The following is a 17,848-nucleotide window of genomic DNA, read 5'->3' as shown; positions in this document are numbered from 1 at the left end:
CTTCAGAAGTCGACGCCTCTATCTGAAAAGACGCCATTCCGGCAAAGCCAAATAGTAGACTTTGATATCAGCGTTAGGTGCTCAACTTGACCTAAGCAATGGTTTGCGTTAGGTAACTTGAAATATTTTACATTTCTTACTTCTATAAAATACTCTCTCGGGTGAGTTTATCTGACCTGAATTTCGTTGCGGGGAGTTTTTTCAGATAAAAGCTACTTTTGACCACCACTTGAGAAGCTTCCAACTTAACAAATTTAATCAACATATGAACATGACGGGGGCTTTCGCAACTGGCAGACAATTATGCTTACGGCAACGTCACGTCACTCTTCCACCACTTTGTCGAGTTTTAGGACAGTTCTTTCATAGAGCTATTGCAGAACATAAAGAGTTGTCTAGGAAATTGTTGTAGTTGAACATTGACACAGTGTGATGTTTAAAATTACATGTGACACTCACTTTGGTCGTGACATAAACGTAAATGCCTACGTCAGATGTTTCATAGAGCTTTAGAAACGGCAAAACATGACTACTGAAATATCCTTTTCCTAACCGTACGCTGCAAATCGCTTTGGCCAATGTTTTCGTGGTGCTTGTGAGCACATGAATATTTTTTCTCGTTCAGGTAGTGCTGGAGGATCTCTTGGTGGCGTCACTATCGGCCTACCAGGACAAATTGGGGGTTCAGGTAAAAGTATTCAGTCTTCATTAATCAAATCGATATCAGTGTTTCAGTGTTACATAAACACGTGCCTTTAAATCTTGTTAGCAAAGCATAAAAAGAGAAACTTCTTACACTTGAAAGTAAACATTCGCATTATTTCTTTTTCTTCTATGGCTCAAAATGATTGCCACATTGTTTTTCTGCATCTTCTTCGCGGATCATGTAAAATGCGGTAGCATCTGAATACTTTTTACGTTAATGTCATGTCCATAGGTCGGCAGAAAATTTGGAGCTCACTCAGACTCAGTCGTGTAACATATCTATCCATAAGGGCTAACTCGGACTCACACTCATAATTGTTTTCCTTAAGCGGGCTCACTCGAATTCACAATCATTAAAACATTCCTCGATTGAGTTTAGTCGCACTCTAGCTTATCAGAATATCCCTCACTTAAGATGACTCAGACACACTTCTTTATCTGAGTCGGAGTTAGAATGAGTCCATTCGTGAGTCCGTCAGCGCGCTATTACCCTTTTTGTCCAAGGTATCGATGCTTTTTAACACCGATATCTCGGAAAATCGGGACTTTACATGGTGATTTTGATATCATCTTTATATACGAATCACTGGATGCTGTGCACTAAGGACATTGATACAGAAAGTGATCATTTAGAAGAAAAGGTTTTAACAAGACCTTCCTACAAAAAAGAATTGAAGGAGGATCGAGCACTTCCTCCTTCCGTAACTGACGCATCTGTTCAGTTAATATTCAGCTGGCGTATGAGTGCTACTGTATTGATATGTGAAACATATTGGGTATAAACGTGAGCCGGGGACATAAAGCTGATGGTAATGCTGAAGTTGAGTAGATAAGACGAGAAGTCGGTCAAACAATGTGGAGCTCACTCAGACACACACTTAGCAATGGTTTCCTCAACCGGACTTTCTATATCTCAGACGCACTAAATGTTTTTCTAAATTTTTGTCACCGACTACGGGACGTCGGTGAAAAACCAACGTGGCGCCTCGACTTGAGTAGAAGGCGTTATAAACTCTATTGGTTCCTGATGCCCCTCAGCCACCCTTGAAAGGGGGCCTGAGTTGGACCAGGAAAGCCAGCGTTTTTTTATTTTAAAGTAAAGGATAAGCTCTTACTCAAATCGAAATAAATTGAATTCGTTAGATGGTGTCCCTTTTCCAATGTTAGAGTTAGAGTTAAAGCATGATCATTGACGTTGGTAGTCTGGATGAAGAGGAGCGAACAGGCTTCAACGTGGGTGCATCCACGTCAAATGCTGGTGTAGGACTTGTACATTTCATATATTTAAGGTCGATTTTCGTCCTACTACGCTTTTTTAGCAGTTGAATAAATATCACGTACATATCTCCTCCGACTCGGCAAGCAATATTCGAGTGCTGCGGGATACAGGAGCAGTACACTAACGAATGTTATGTTTGACATTTACAGTAACGAACGCAAAATGCAAATCGCACCATCATTTACTTTACATGCTACGTTTCAATAAACCTGAAATGTGTGCTTTCACAATGAATGCTGAGATTAGTTCAGACCAGGTGTTACTCTCCAAAAGTAAGCAAAGGTGGACAAGCGTGGTAAGTGCACGCTGGGCACATTACTCCAATAACAAGAAACGTGTCGATCCATCTAGTAACCTTTGATTCAAAGACAAAAGGAAACGCAGCTAGACAGCTGAGTGTTTCACTTGAAACTGATTCCCAAAAATACGTTTGGTCTGCTGATATTTTTTTGAAAATGTGTAGGTTATGTTGCCGTGTCCAATTCTTGCTTTCCTCCTTTCACTCTATCACTTTCTCTACGTAAAGATTGCCACTATATTTTGCGAACCATACGACACCTATGAACATTGTTATTTCAGCTTCTGTCTGTCTATAGTCATGCAGACACCTGCAGAAAACTCATTCTATTTTGTCCTAGCTTGTTGAAGCACAGTGCTCGGAAAACAAGAAGCAGAGCAGAGGCTTCAGCTTTATTGTAGCTAACAACTCAATGTACAGCAAGAAAAGGCCGAGTCATATAGCGCAGTGGGCAAACAGTCATCATGATCATTCTCAGCATGTTTTAGTCCTCTGCTGGATCAAGGCCTATCTCAAAGACCTCAGTTTATCATATACTGTGCGTGGTGGTTTATTTCATCCCTGCGAACTTTTTTTATTTACGTCACTTCATCTAATTATCTGCCCTCATTGACTGCGTTTCCCATAACTCCTGGTGGCGATTCTGTTGTCCTTACTCTACATCATAGTTTGTTTTAGACAGTGCTTGGGTGGCCCAGGTCCATTTTATCCTCTTGATGTCACCTGACTTCTGCAACTCCTGTTAGTCCCCTGTCCCATTCTGCTGTCTGATCTCCTAATGTTTTCATATAGTTTTACTTTTCATTGCACGCGCCGTCGTCCTCAACAATTTTTTCTAGTTGCTTCGTGAGCCTCGAAGTTTCAACTAGAATTCTTAGAAGTGGCAGTATCTAATGATTGTATATTTTTAGCGGAAGATTTTTTTTTTTGCTTGAACAACACGAAAGTGCATTATGCTGGGCTCCACCACTGCTCCGCTGACGTATTTACGTCCCGGATATGACGTTGTAAATTATATGCTAAGAAGCTGCAAACAAAAAAGAAAAGGAACAGAATCTGTCTACTAAGCACTAAGGTTTTCTTTGTATTAACGAACTTTGGCATTGGCTGCATTGGGAGCGCTCTAAAAGTCGTTGCCTCTCGCGTTTCGGTATAAGCGCCACCTCCATGGAGCAAGGTATTTCTGCGGGCGCTATTCAGACTTGTGATTCGGGAGGGCTCAATGGTCACTTATCTCGCTGCCGCTGCCGTGTTTACGAAAGGAACAGGCTGCTCACACACAAATAAGTAACAAATGTGACAGTTGAATCGGGATGCTTGCCCTGCGTATACTAGTGCGTTTGTTTCATGCGTCTTTCTACATGTTTGAACAGCGTTGCTTAAGTGTCGAATCGTGACAGTTATTAGTCTGCGATCGCCCTGTGTATGCTCATTTCGTGCGTGCTTTCTGCTTGAGGTGCGCGCTGCAAGTTTTGACTTGAGGTGCGCACTGCAAGTTTCCAGTGGCTTGACGTTCTTCACGCGACTTAGCAATTAGTTGCTGTAGTATTCATTCCTTCACCCAAGTGGCGAAATAATGCACAATAAACACTCAAGTACCTCTGTTAAGACACGTTTCACTTTCGTGTTATACTAATTCTTAGAAAAAATGGATCAGCTGCGTTTTTTCGAGACTGCCTGCTGCTTGTGCCGGAACCTGTTCTTACTCATCGGAGAATTTAATTTCTGTGATTACGCTCTCCTGTGAGTAGATGTCTTAGGTATCATATCTCAGTATATACTACAACGCGTCGCTTTCAGTTTACAACTCGCCCACTTTCGACAGACTATCCAGCGCTATTTTTCTCGCCATCACATTCCATTTTAGGCGTTCGTCTTATACGTTCTCGAGTAAACTCCTCAATAACTTTTTGAGGGGAATTAATCGCTATCTTGGTTTGTCTCCTGTCCTCTGCCATTTCCGTCTCGTATTCCCTACACCTTCATTAAAGTGTGCAATGAGATTTCAGCAGTATCAAGAGTAATGAAGGACGTCATGTATAGTTTAATCGTTGTTATAAAATTCGTTAACCTGGTTGTTTTTCCCAACTGAATACTCTGTCACTATTTTCGCTTCTCGTATATTTCGTTTCACGTTATCATAGTCAACTGATGTTTTGTCTACTGCATATAGGCCCATCACGTGCAAATCGGCTAACATAGTTTTTTTTCTATAGACAGCATTTGCCGAATTACGTATACATGCAATAACTTCTCTTCTTTTCATCTTTGCAGGTTTCGGTAATGGCACTCAACTCCCGGGCTTAACAGGCGGCGCTGGTGAGTGCAGATGATTCTACTTTTCTATACAGTTGAACGCAATGGTACGTCCTAAGTACTGCAGTATCATGAAGCTTTCCCCAAATGCTCTTTGTATAAAACGTCCATGAATCAGTCAGCACCGCCAGTAGCAATGAATCGCCGTCTTGGCTCTCGGCAGCACTGGTTTATGCTCCCATAATTATTGCCCATATATAGCCCATAAAGAAGACGGGGAGATAGCCGCTGTTGGTGGCTCAGATGGTAGAGCATCAGACATGTTATTCAAAGGTTGCAGGTTCGGTCCCTGCCCACGGCAAGTTTTCGTTCACTTTCATTTCTACATCTTTACATAGCAATTAATTCTAACAATACTTTCCTTGGTATGATTGTCTGTGAGATCTGGTTAATTTCATTTTATTGTGAGATTTAGAAATATATTCGAATCTCTGACTGTCGCAATCTTCTTTTGCCTTGAAAACTGCTTCTTTTAAAGCACGGCTAAGGACTGGTGGTCCTTACAATTTTGAGGGCACTGATTATATAGTCGCTCTTTTCAGGCTGCCTTCATGTGGTTAAAGTCTCTTGGGCTATCATCATTTCACCAAGGAGAATTAGATATTTGTTTAACTGACGAGAGCACAAATTCAGATTTTTCGCGGGAATAATTTAAAACAGAACACATGCTCAGAGCTTTCGACTTCGTGGTTTTGTTCATAGAGAAGCAATCGAAAAAAGTAAAGAATTTTTCGAAAATTTCGGGTAATTTACAAACCTATGAGTGTTTGAGAGTGAGGAGGCTACCGGATTTTTCATTTCAAAAGTAATCGGTAAGCGTTCACTATTTGTAGCACAATCAACCACTGACGAAGAAGAAACATTAAGGTTGGAGCTTGTAAAATACCACAGCATATCCACGGACTGAACGATGATCAGTGGGGCGAAGCGTACTCCGTTCGTTCGTGCATTCTTCCGTCCGTCCAACCGTGGGTTCATCTGTCCGTCCGTGCGGCTGTATGTCTGTCTGCCTCTATGTCCGTCCGTCTAGTGAACGCTCCAAGTACCACCATCTCGCATCTTTTCATCATGTATTGATTATACACAAGTACTACCATCTACCGGATATTCCGAGAACTAAACTCCCCGGTGGCACATATCCGAGAGAGGTGGTTAGTATACAAAGGACGATCGGGTGAAGCCTTAAGGAGCTTCGCTCCTAAAAGCTAAATCCAGCGCTGAAGATGGACCCCACACGTATGTTGGGCTTCCCAAATTGAAACATGTGAATCATCATCTAGGGCCATATCTCACAAACGGCTGCCATATGCATCAGTTTTTATCCACAGGTAACATGATGGGCGCTAAAGTCCCCTGCTAATAAAATATTACCTCCACACGTGATTGATTGATTGATTGATTGATTGATTGATTGATTGATTGATTGATTGATTGATTGATTGATTGATTGATTGATTGATTGATATGTGAGGTTTAACGTCCCAAAACCACCATATGATTATGGGAAACGCCGTAGTGGAGGGCTCCGGAAATTTCGACCTCCTGGGGTTCTTTAACGTGCACCCAAATCTGAGCACACGGGCCTACAGTATTTTTGCCTCCGTCGAAAATGCAGCCGCCACAGCCGGGATTCGATCCCGCGACCTGCTGGTCAGCAGCCGAGTAGCTTAGCCACTAGACCACCGCGGCGGGGCAAAACAGTGCTTTGGAGTCCACACGTGGAAATTAGGGTATCCAAAGGCCGAGTGTCGTGTACGCCAGATGGAAAGGGAGCATTTGCTACTGGAAAAGCTGGAGGAAGCTGTATATGGCTAGGAGAAACGAAAATCCGTTCGGTAGTGGTGTCATGAGCGGTCCCAATTGGCCGCTCTATCAGCTACGTCGACCTCAGCGTCGTTCCCAAGCACGAGTGCCATTGGCTGCGTTCTGAGTGACGTCGTCACAGCAGTGCGGTCCAGCCCGCACGCATCAGTTTCTCTGAAACCTCCTCGCCGAGTTGGCTCGCGCTGTCAGACGCTTGCAATAACGCGGCATTGCGGCATCAATGTGATGGTCAGGCACTGCACCGTGCTCCCGACCGGGCTGCAGAAGTTAAGTGCCTTTCTCTTCTTCTAACCACCACCACCACCAATGTGATGATTGTGGAAGCACGTTCACCAGGGTGAACGCCGTTCTCGGTGGAAGTTTTTCCAGCGGCACATTGGCTTCGGCTGCAACGTCTGTGACCGCCTGTGGTTAGAAAACAAGCACTGGGATTAACGCATTGCGAAACGCACTCAATGCACCGATCTTGAATAGGAAGCAGAAGAATAAGGTGTTTAATGAGAAGAAGGGTGAGAGGTCAGCCTTGAAAGCAGGTTTCTGGCCTGCAACTCCTCACTGGGGTAAGGGGAAAAGGGGAAGAATGAGGAGGGTGTGATGAGAGGTGATTGTGACATAGCACAATGAGACACTGCACACAATGTCTCGTTCGCTGTAGTACACGCACTGAAGTCTCTACATTAGCTGATTCTCTAAAGGCGGGAGTTTAAACCTGTCTTGCTTAAAAAGGTGAGCAGGCTCGGCTGCTCTACCTTGGCTGCACAACGCTCCTTGGTGGAGCGCGCACGGGCAGCTTCCAGCTCCACTGGCGTCCCGGAATAGGGCCTTGCCACTCTAGCACGCCGATGGGCCACGTCGGCACTCTCTAGTAAACTTTTTCTGAAATAAATGTTTTTTACCACCACCACCACCTTTAAACTGCGTTGGGCGTGATCCACACGTTCCCAAGCACCCAAAAGTTTCTCTTCCGAAAAGGGTTGGCAATTTAGGTCATCTGTGACGAACTTACGAGATTGTCTTTCAACTGCGTATAAAGGGCACGCACACTGGATGTGATTAACAGTTTCGGCCGTGCTACACAAGTTGCAGTTAGGATTTTCCTCTTGTCCAATCATGCAAAAGTATCGTCGCGTGCATGCAACATACGTTAACATCAATGTATAAAATTTGAACAGGCAAAATTGAGGTTTATATACACGGTACCAATGCTTAAAAAAATACTGGGTTCTGCAAAAAATACGAACTGCTGTCTTCTTAAAGTGGATTCAGGAAAGTCTAAATACGTTTTAATTGTTAAAATACAGAATCTGCTAGCAACAGAGGGTTTCTCTACAGAAATCATTGTTAGCTGTAAATTTTGGCACACTTAAATAACTGTGAAGAGCTTCCCGCTCTAAAAGAATAAAGGGGTTTATCTTGTATGCACAGCCAAATTCAAGAATCGCGTGAACATACATGCGGTAGATCATGATCAGCGTGTGTATGCATAGACCGAAATGGAGCCGGCTAAGTCTACTTATCATCCCAACAACGCGTGTAACCTCATTTTTAATATGTTCAATGTGATCATGATGACGATGATGATGATAAAGGTGCTCCTTAAAATTTTGGCGCCTAACCACTTGGGAATACCGGCCAAGAGTCGGGTGGATCATACAGATTGGCTTTATGATTGAGATTTCTAAGAGGTAAGTTAGGTTAAAGATGAAATTTTGTAATGCAATGCCAACTATGAAAAATTCTCGTTTCAGCTTGGCCAATTTCGCGTAACCTCCCTATGTCCACCACTCCAGTTGGTTCATCGCTCTCGTCATTTTCTTCCTTGCGTGTTCGCACATTCCTTAAACAGCACTCTGTTCCCCTCTGTTCCCGGGGCAAAAGAGTACAATACTGAAATAGTTCTTTGATATCTTGAATACGTGCTGCTCGCTCTTTACATTCTGATAATGGACAGTTTGCAATAATCTTCAGGCCGCTTTTCTGAAAGGTTTGTTTTCCAACCAAACACTCTCGTTCGCAAACTGCTTTTCTAGCTTATTATGTTGTACTCCCGTTCTCGCGTGCCATCGCTGGAATTCGGAGAAGTGACATTTTGTTATACTCGAGTGCTCACGTGCCTTCGCTGCACAATGAGTGAGAAAAGTAGTCTGTGAACGAGAGTGTTTGGTTGAAAAACAAGCCTTGCAGAAAAGCCGACTTGCAGAATATTGCAAACTGTCCATTCTGTCCACGGTCGCCTGGATCGGGCGCGTTTAGGTGTTCTGTGGGCGGCCGTGTTCTGTCTTATTAACCATTCTTTCCCACATGCAGGTGGCGCTGGTGGCACTGGGATTGCTGGTGGTGTTGGAGGGATCGGAGGAGTTGGTGGCGTTGGCGGTGTTGGGGGAGTCGGTGGCGTTGGAGGAGCCGGTGGCCCCGGTGGCCCCGGTAAGTGTTACCTCCACCATTTTAAATACTTGTGTGTTTTTGTAAAGCACTAAAATGGTTTATGCAACAAAACACTCATGCAACTGCAACATGGTGGGGATGCTGCGAGCTTGCTAAAGAATCATTGTTATACAGTGAAGCAACCAAAACCGATTTAATTTATTTTCAGGATGGGGCTTCCCTGGTCAACGGCCGGGTATTAACGGGACTTGGGGTGAGTACCATTGCCTTCTTTTTGCAAATGTGAAAGTGTGTATCAGAGCAGCAATAGCGTGTTTTGAATTATGCTATTTGGTAGCGTCCTTGAGTGATACCGAGATTCTTAACCAGAGTAGCAAAAACTCGAAACATTTTATTTATTATATTGCCTTATAGAGCATATTTTTCTTTGAATAAACAAATAACAGGGATTAAGCAAAGGCAGTCTTTCTAGGTTTTTTGAAACAAAAACTATATCTTTGCATATTGACTGCATCATACGTTCTGCGTCAGACGTGCAAAATGAATTGTATACTGTTTAATAAGCACAGCACAACGCCCTTTGCAATAGTTATGCTTTCTCGGCCAACGAAGAATGCTTATTTTCTAGTACAAGGCCGAATCAACCATAGAAAACGATTTGCGAAAACTACAAAAATGGGGATGTGGCTAATAATAGTTTATTAATATAATGTATGGGTTCTTACGTGAAAAAACAACAATATTATTACGAGAGACGCTGTAATGAAGAGCTCCAGAAATTTTCACCATCTGGTGTTGTTTGTCAACGTACACTGACACTGACATACATTACATACATCATACATGACTCACATGTTGGTGTACAAAGGCCTGAACATTTCGCCTCCATCAGAATCAGACCGCATCGGGGGTATCGAACGGGGACGACAGGGGTGCGATGGTGTCATTGATTTATCAGAATGCCTGTGGCAGTTAGTCTGCAAATATATTACGGCAAACTTTGTAAGTGTTCGAGATGAATGCCTTAAGCAAAGTAATAGAACCTGTACGTAATCTTGCTAGCTCCAGTTTCGTGATAGTGAAATATTTTTCGCACAACTATGTCAAATGCATCTTCGAGAAGCGTTGTGTGTCATTTTGTACATGTAGTCGATTATATTTTAATCAATAATTATTTTGACCACCCACCCCCTCAGCTGAAGCTGTTTTTGGCATTTTGGATGTTTTTAGGAAGTTTGCAGGGGAACTGCGGGTTACTCGTGGAATGCCCGTGAATGGTGCCATCTATAGTTCTTGAAAGTGTACCTCTGCGTCACGAGGTAGCGATATATGGTGAATGTGAAAGCCGCGTTCGAACACAGAGGTTTTTCATTAGGTGTTAGCACATTGAAAGCTGGTGAAGTGTGGAAGTAGAATGAACAGCCTGCGTGCCGCCTTCCAGGAGTACTGCCTACACAATACTCAGGCTACTTTTCGAAGACAGTTTACATGTGTATATACAAGGCCAGCGCTTATCCTGCCTACTGGATTCCCAGAGACGGCAAGCGGGTTAGGGGAGGCAGAAATTTAGGTGGGAAGATGAGATTAAGACGTCTGCGGGTATAAACTGGCAGCAGCAAGCACAGTACCGAGTTGAGTGGCGGAACCTAGGAGAGGCCTTTGTCTTGCAGTGGACGTAGACATGATGATGATGATGATGATGATGATGATGATGATGATGATGATGATGATGATGATGATGATTAAGGCAGGATATCATCTGAAAACCGAGTTGTCGCTCGGTGAAACGCTAATTAGCGCTTCACTTAGATGGAAGAAGAGTAGATGAATGTAGTAAAAAGCAAGCCACAGCTCCTACAATTCACGGCTCTTAACAAGCCAGAGCCAGTGCGGCTAGGCTTCGAATGATTTTAACGGTATGTTGGGTTTAACGTCCCGAAACCACCATATGACAATGAGAGACGCCGTAGTGGAGGGCTCAGGAAGTTTTGACCACCTGGGGTTCTTTAACGTGCACCCAAATCTTAGCACACGGGCCTCAGCATTTTCGCCTCCTTCGAAAATGCAGCCGCCACAGCCGGGATTCAATCCCGTGACCTGCGGGTGAGCAGCCGAGGCTAGGTTTTGAAGTGCCGGAACTTTGGAAGACGCGGGTTTCTTTTTTTAAAACATGAATTGAAGTTCACAGCTTGCAAAACAGGAGTCGCGTGCTTCATTCCAGTTGACTTCAGCCCACTGTATATTTTCAAGACGCTCAGATGCGTCGATCAATGGTTCGGGCAGCACCACATGGCAGGGTGTGGTTTTTTGAGGGATACACTGAAAAAAAAATTGTAGAATGTGTCCCCGCACATGACCATGAATTTTGTGACGCATATGTCAGAGCAACACAAAGAAAGGTATATATTACAGACTCTTCGATTCACAGAGCGGATGCAACATGCCAGCATTTCGGTCATTGCAGGGTCAAAAAAAAAAGCATTTTATCACGTATGCAAACAAAATGCTGCGTTAGAGGGTCGTACAGCTAGGCGGGGTTGAAATTGTTTTCTCATATTTTGTGATGCTGCGTTTGCGTGTGTGCTGGGTAGTGTATATACATGGTCCTCATGTAGACTGAAAATCGATTGTCATTTAACAGTGGCTGTGTATTTCTGTGTTGTATTTCTTCGTTTTCACTATTATTACGCAGGCATTCACTCAGCGCCAACTAGCTATGAAATACTACCGACATAACAAGCTTTTGAAGCAAAACTTTTTTGGGCTTTCTAGATGCATACAAATATGATCATCCGAACCTAAGAGTAGAAATGAAGCTGTATAAGAAAATTCTTCCTACACACGAAAATCGAGTGGCGCTGTTGTATTATTAAAAGGGTCATGAACCCCGCGGGCGTGGTGAGAAAAAAATGCACTACCATGAACATGTACAAAAAAATCTTGCAGTCATGCCCGGCAAGGAGGGCTTGCAAGAGAAGAAACAGCACACACATATCGAGAACAGTGCTTCGATGCGATACGTTTCTTAGCATGCAGTAACAGCACGTGCTTCCGCAGCACTCCATCTTCTAATTCTAAACAGTTCTAGATTGATTGATTGATTTCGGGGGTTTTACGTCCCAAAACCACTATTTGATTATGAGAGACGCCGTAGTGGAGCGCTCCGGAAATTTTTGACCACCTGGGGTTCTTTAACGTGCACCCAGACAATTCCAGACAGCGAGCCACACTAGCACAATGGAATCCCAACGGGAGAGATTGATCGCGTTTTATCATGTGCCCTTGAAGCAACGTGGTGGGCTGGCGTAACTACTTCGTTCCTTGCTAGCATTAACTCCTCCCACCACCATCTCCCCTGTTTATCTTCCAGTGCGCTCGTTCGAACGAGAGAAAAGTGCGCGTTTCAAATACGTGACGAACCCTTGTAACTTCGCGTGTGCTTGTCGTAATTGACTAATTTTTTATGTCATCAAATTTTCAAAAGCGATACTGAGGTCATTAGATTTTTACTGAAAAAAAAAATCGGCAGATCCGACGTACCTATAGGAATCGACGTTATACAAAGCATACGTAAGGAAGGTGACCATGTTGCAATTTTTTCGTTGAGCGACACGTAATGAAATGACGCCAAATATGTGTACAAATGTGGCAAGCACAGACATAAGTTGAAGAGTTGCAGATGTTCATATAACCGGTTGTTTGCACTTGCGCAACGATGCCAAAATGTAACACGCGTATCAGCCACACCAGAAACTGATATGAAGCGGTGATGCTCGCGAGGACGCTGGCCCTGAACGCTGCTACGTAAATCAACTTCAGCGCATGGCAGCTAAACACAATTGACGTTAACCTGATGTAACGGCTCTATGAAAGGGGTACATATGTAATGTTTATTAAGTTGGGTAAGCAGCACTGCAACTACTATTACTACTATTGACGTTTCACGAAGGTTATCGTCTATTTGAAATGTAGTTCCGAGACCTGGCGTAGCTCTGTGGTACAACGCTTCATTGCCACGCATAATGCTTGGGTTCGATTCTAGTTGGGACCCTGACATTTATTCTTTGCATTCGTCGGGTCGACGCTACCGATGTCGAGTGTTTCTAAACGCTGGCGCGTTAAAGTCCATGTGCGTTGTGTCCATGTGCGTTGTTGTCGCTCCTGGCTCCATACTAAGTGCCAATAACCTGTGGCACATACACCCATACTAGCGGCACATACTCGCCCGTGGATATGTGCCACTGTCTGGTGGGAAGTGTTTGACGACGTACGCGACGGGATTGTGACATTATTCTTGTCTTGACCAGCGCGTCACATTTGTAAAACGGTCTTACCTGCCATGCCAATTTTGGTTCACGCCACGCTAAGGAGGTGACCACGAGAGCACCCAAACGTAAGCGGCTAGATAGATAGATGCGCTCAAAGTCACCGAAGTTCACGAAGTAATGCTTCGGATTTAAAAGTCCTCTACGGACCTCTAAAATCTCGATAAGAGCTAGCTTGCTTGTAAAAACAAGTTTTCACATTTACAAAGAGGACACTGCGCGGCCGCCTCAGAAGTTCGTCATTCATGACTTTTGGTCTAAAATCGAAGCTCACACTCCTTAGAAGGCACAAAAATCAATATAAATACCACTGTGACGCTGTGGTGCGTCTTTACGATGTGTGCTCAGTTTTATTTGACGCAACTAATCTCTTGCGCAAATCAAGCGTATTACCTTATTTTTTTAACGCGGAAGTGTTTTATGACGGGGTCTCCAAAAACCTCAGTGACGTATTTTTGTCACTCATATGACTTCTTCTCACTGATATGACTTGATAACATGAACGCTAATTAATGAGAAATGAAAAAAAAAGAATAAAGTTTCACCCCCACGAATTCAAACTATAATCTGTCGGACCGCGAGCGCAAGCAACCGGTGAATTACACGACACACTACAAACGCGCGTTGTATGTCTCACACATTCTCTTTCGCACCACGCTTTCTGTTGAAAAAGATAGGCGGAGTGGTGTGGTGCCGCCGTCTGTTAGCGGCCATGGCAAGTAATGCGGCGTGAAAATGCGGCTTAGAAGCACTGATACCACATGACTCAGTAACAACACAGTTAGGACATGTCACGGATAATGTCAGAATAATATCAAGAATGCACGAATTTGCCACTCCTAAACGAAAAGTTCGCGTGGACGTCAGCTGAATAACGCGATAGTTATTTTTATAGTAGTTATCAAAGTACACAGCAGCCTGGGCTCCTATTATTGGTTTTTCGGGGCCATATTCGCGCATGAACCAGCACAGATCCGGCGCGCACTGTGCAGAGTGATGAGCTAAAGGTAAGTTGCTCCTTCTCCCCTGTGCTCGTTCATGAACACTATGTTCGCTGCATACTGGCACGTTGCCATGTCGTATAACCTTAAAAATTGTTTGCATTTTGTAAGAATGGGTCTTGCAAGATAAAGTGAATCAAGCAAGTTTTATAGGCTCTTTTCTAAACCAAACGCTCCCACACATAACGCTCAACTATGTTTCCTGAATACAACAATGATTATACTCACCATCACACTGTGTGGTGTCGACTGAAGACGACGGCTTTTCCCAATGCTCTCGAACCTACCCTGTCCGGCGTGAGCTGATTCCATATTATGCCGTCATATTAGAATGAAAGCTGCTATGAGATCACGAGGGGCATTTTTGGCACCGTAGTTGTCCGCTACCGGGGCCCATAACCACGATCGCGGTAATAAGGAACACTTCCACAATGGAACAGGGTTCCAACCAAAGCTCTCCACATGGTACCCCAGCATTCCACAACAGAGCCATGACGGGGCTCGAAACTCCTTCAAAAAAAGACCCCATACGCACGTTATCTCCGGAAAGAACCATGTTATCATTTGTAATATAGTGTGGTAGAGGAGTAAAATAACACGAATGTATCACACAATTCGAATTCAGTATAAGTCGCACACTTCAAATTTTGTAAGGAATGGCTCGCTTAATGCTGCGAGGTTAATACTAAGTGCTCAGCCATAATTCTTCATCGTCATCAGCCACCGTATGAACTAAGTGTGCATAATGTCCTGCGAATGCTCAGCGAGTGCCTCGCTTTTCCGCAGAATGACTTAGAAGGTGCTTCCAAATTTGACAAAAATATGATTTATGGCGTCGCGTGTATATTCGAAGCGTACGTGCGTGTATTAGTGGCCCCGAAATAAATCACAAAGGGTTCTAGAAATGCCTTTTTTTTTTTCAGCTTTAGCTGTCACTCTACTGTGCTTTCTGTGCAGGCCAGGCGTATTTTCTTCAAATCTCATGGTTTCTCATATTCCTTTGTTATTCTCCGGTCTCACTTCCCACCTCTTTGTATTCATCCCAGTATCCATCTCTTCGTATTCATTAGAGGGCATTGCAACAGAAGGCGACGAAAGCACTGTTGGAATTCTTACGTGACACGGACTTGAACAAGCGGCTGTAACAGCCATGTCACACACCACAAAAGACAAGACTGGACTATGACTGAGTGTGCGCGCGTGTGCGGCCTGATGTGTTGTGTTTATCTCTTTTCCCTCTCTCCTCTATATTGTTCATCTCCCCCATCCCCCTCCCAGGCGCAGGGTGGAAAACCGGCTGCCTATAGGCTGTTAACCTCCCTGTCGTTCTTTTCCTCCTATTTTCCTTCCTTCCTTCTTCGTATTCATTGGTCCTCTGTTATCTTTCCTCATAACGTAACCTGTCCAGGTTCACTTAATTTCCTCGTTGAATACATACCAACGTAACACCTAACCCTCTTTTTTTTTTCTCTAAAGCACTTCACCTTCTTTCTATATTTTAGAGTTACGCAAATAATTATTTTCTTCCGTTGCAAGCTGCATGTTTCTTAGGTCCTTATCGAGTTTCTTTTGTTATTCTCTAGTTTCGGCAGCATAACTTACGACTGGTTAAATGCAATCGATGTGTACTTTTCGTTTTAGTGACACTGGCAAGTTACTGATTATAAGTTGAGTGCGCATAATATGCACAGCAGCCCATCCATATTCTTCATTGTATTTTCTTTATATGAGTAGCCAGTTCATGTCTTGCCTGCAAAGATACGCTCTTCTACTGAATAAAAGACCCGATTGTCTATCGCTAATTCGGGATCTTTCGCTGGGCGACCTATCGGTATCACCTTATTCTCGCGTTCCTCTAAAACTCTCAAGATTTATCGGTTTAGTTATTGAAAAACTTTATTGTCAATCGTAGATGTCATTGATGTGAACTACGGGGTCGTCTACAAATGATAAATTGCTAAAATATGTGTTTATTATTATTCCTATTCTTGCTGATCTGGTTGTTTGGGTACTCCTCCAACGCAAGCTATGCAAACAGTCTACAAACCATAAATAGCTTTGAGGATCTGCACAGTAATTTTACTCCTATTCTCACGAATCTAGTCATTTGAAATTCTATACAAGAAGTGAGCTTCTGTACAAGCAGTAAGTAGCAGTAGCGAGGTTGTATCTCCTTTATGTACCCCTTCCTTGATTGATAGTGTCCTTTTTTTTTTTGTGGAGGAGCACAGTGACTGGGAAATATCTGTGTACTGGGTTTCACACTTTATCCAGAGTTTAAAAATATGCCGACTAGTTGCATACAGTAATGTTTCATTTTAGACTCGTTTTTATATCTAATTTGTGCGTTCACGCTTGCTTGTGAATCCTCGAAAAAACATTAATAGCGGACTCTGTACTCGCATCAGTCATGCTGCTTTTGTAGGCAGGTAGTTTGATTGATATGTGGGGTTTAACGTCCCAAAACCACTATATGATTATGAGAGACGCCGTAGTGGAGGGCTCCGGAAACTTAGACCACCTGGGGTTCTTTAACGTGCACCCAAATCTGAGCACATGGGCCTACAACATTTCCGCCTCCATCGGAAATGCAGCCGCCGCAGCCGGGATTCGAACCCGCACCCTGCGGGTCAGCAGCCGAGTACCTTAGCCACTAGACCACCACGGCGGGGTGTAGGCAGGTAGTTTACCGACAACCAATGCTATTTTCACTTTATTTATATTCTTTAACTAATTGCGCGGTGTTCAGTAAGTTTTGGAAGGTCCAGTCTTCATCTCGCTGGAAATGTCAAGAGAGGCCACATAAAACGACAATTCTCTCACTAAACCTTAGTTTAAACAAAGGCTTCATGCACTTGGTGCCTACTTCATTATAAATCACCATTTTCTCCTCCATAAACTTCTTCCACACTGCAAATTATTGCAAATTTTATAAGATGTAGTCATAGCTAGTTCGACAGCATGCTGTGTTGCTATAACATAAAACTATTTCAATCAATATTTTTATTTCATTTTCGCCATTTAGAAATAGTCACAATTTTTTGGCTAGTGAATGTCAACTTTGATTCATCGAAGACGAGAGGGAAGCTAAGCCATGTAGGCTGCCTGGTCTTGCTTTTTGATTAGGTCTTCCACTTGTTGTTTTTTTCGGACACGTCCTCTGCGTTTGGAATGCAGGTGAAGTTACAAACACACTTAAAACACTCTATATAAAGGCAACAAGTGCCCAGTGTTCAAGCACAATTAAATGACTCAGAAAAGAACACACTCTGACTAATTGGCCGTCGGCCATACACTTTCAATACTCGTTAAACATTTTGTGCGCTGCCATCATCGGTCATCGTGCACGCATACGGAACACAACTATAAATAGTAGGTCACCACATCAAAGTCACTTGCGCGCACTAAGCAGTGCATAAACATGTCGAACAATAGTGAGTGACTTCCAAAAAACCGCAGACTGCTCCCGTTTCAACAAGAATAGAATGTCACTACCCAAGAAGCATGCACCCAGGTGGTTGCTGGTTGTAGCCGCCAATCAACATAGACTTACTTGGTTCCAGATTGTGATCGATTCCCGTGGTAGTACTTTTCTCCGTCTTTTCGGAAAACGCATGGCATTATAGGCTCCACCAACCCGATTCTTCATAACTCGTTCTGTCTATCTAAGCGTTCAACATGCACAACAATCGGCCGTATAGGGCAAATGAGTCAG

General features: G+C 43.5%; 1 protein-coding gene and 1 long non-coding RNA gene across 4 annotated transcripts in view; one reads left to right on the top strand and one right to left on the bottom strand.

Annotated features, from left to right (window-relative positions):
- The window catches only part of LOC119166799 (uncharacterized), a 57,198-nt gene that overhangs the window by 38,238 nt on the left and 1,112 nt on the right, over nucleotides 1-17,848 (top strand). For all 3 annotated transcript variants that reach the window (XM_075867399.1, XM_075867400.1, XM_075867401.1), the window contains 4 exons: nucleotides 626-688; nucleotides 4,557-4,601; nucleotides 8,730-8,846; nucleotides 9,016-9,060. In XM_075867399.1, the coding sequence (XP_075723514.1) occupies nucleotides 626-688; nucleotides 4,557-4,601; nucleotides 8,730-8,846; nucleotides 9,016-9,060 (270 nt within the window). The remainder of the gene's footprint in view (nucleotides 1-625; nucleotides 689-4,556; nucleotides 4,602-8,729; nucleotides 8,847-9,015; nucleotides 9,061-17,848) is intronic.
- The window catches only part of LOC142765773 (uncharacterized), a 133,216-nt gene continuing 132,487 nt past the window's right edge, over nucleotides 17,120-17,848 (bottom strand). Inside the window, exon 3 of the long non-coding RNA XR_012884391.1 lies at nucleotides 17,120-17,293. This is a non-coding gene — a long non-coding RNA (uncharacterized LOC142765773). The remainder of the gene's footprint in view (nucleotides 17,294-17,848) is intronic.

Source organism: Rhipicephalus microplus, chromosome 6, assembly GCF_043290135.1.
Source record: "Rhipicephalus microplus isolate Deutch F79 chromosome 6, USDA_Rmic, whole genome shotgun sequence".
In the NCBI taxonomy this organism is placed as follows: Eukaryota; Metazoa; Arthropoda; class Arachnida; order Ixodida; family Ixodidae; genus Rhipicephalus; species Rhipicephalus microplus.
This window is presented reverse-complemented; position numbering and strand designations above follow the sequence as displayed.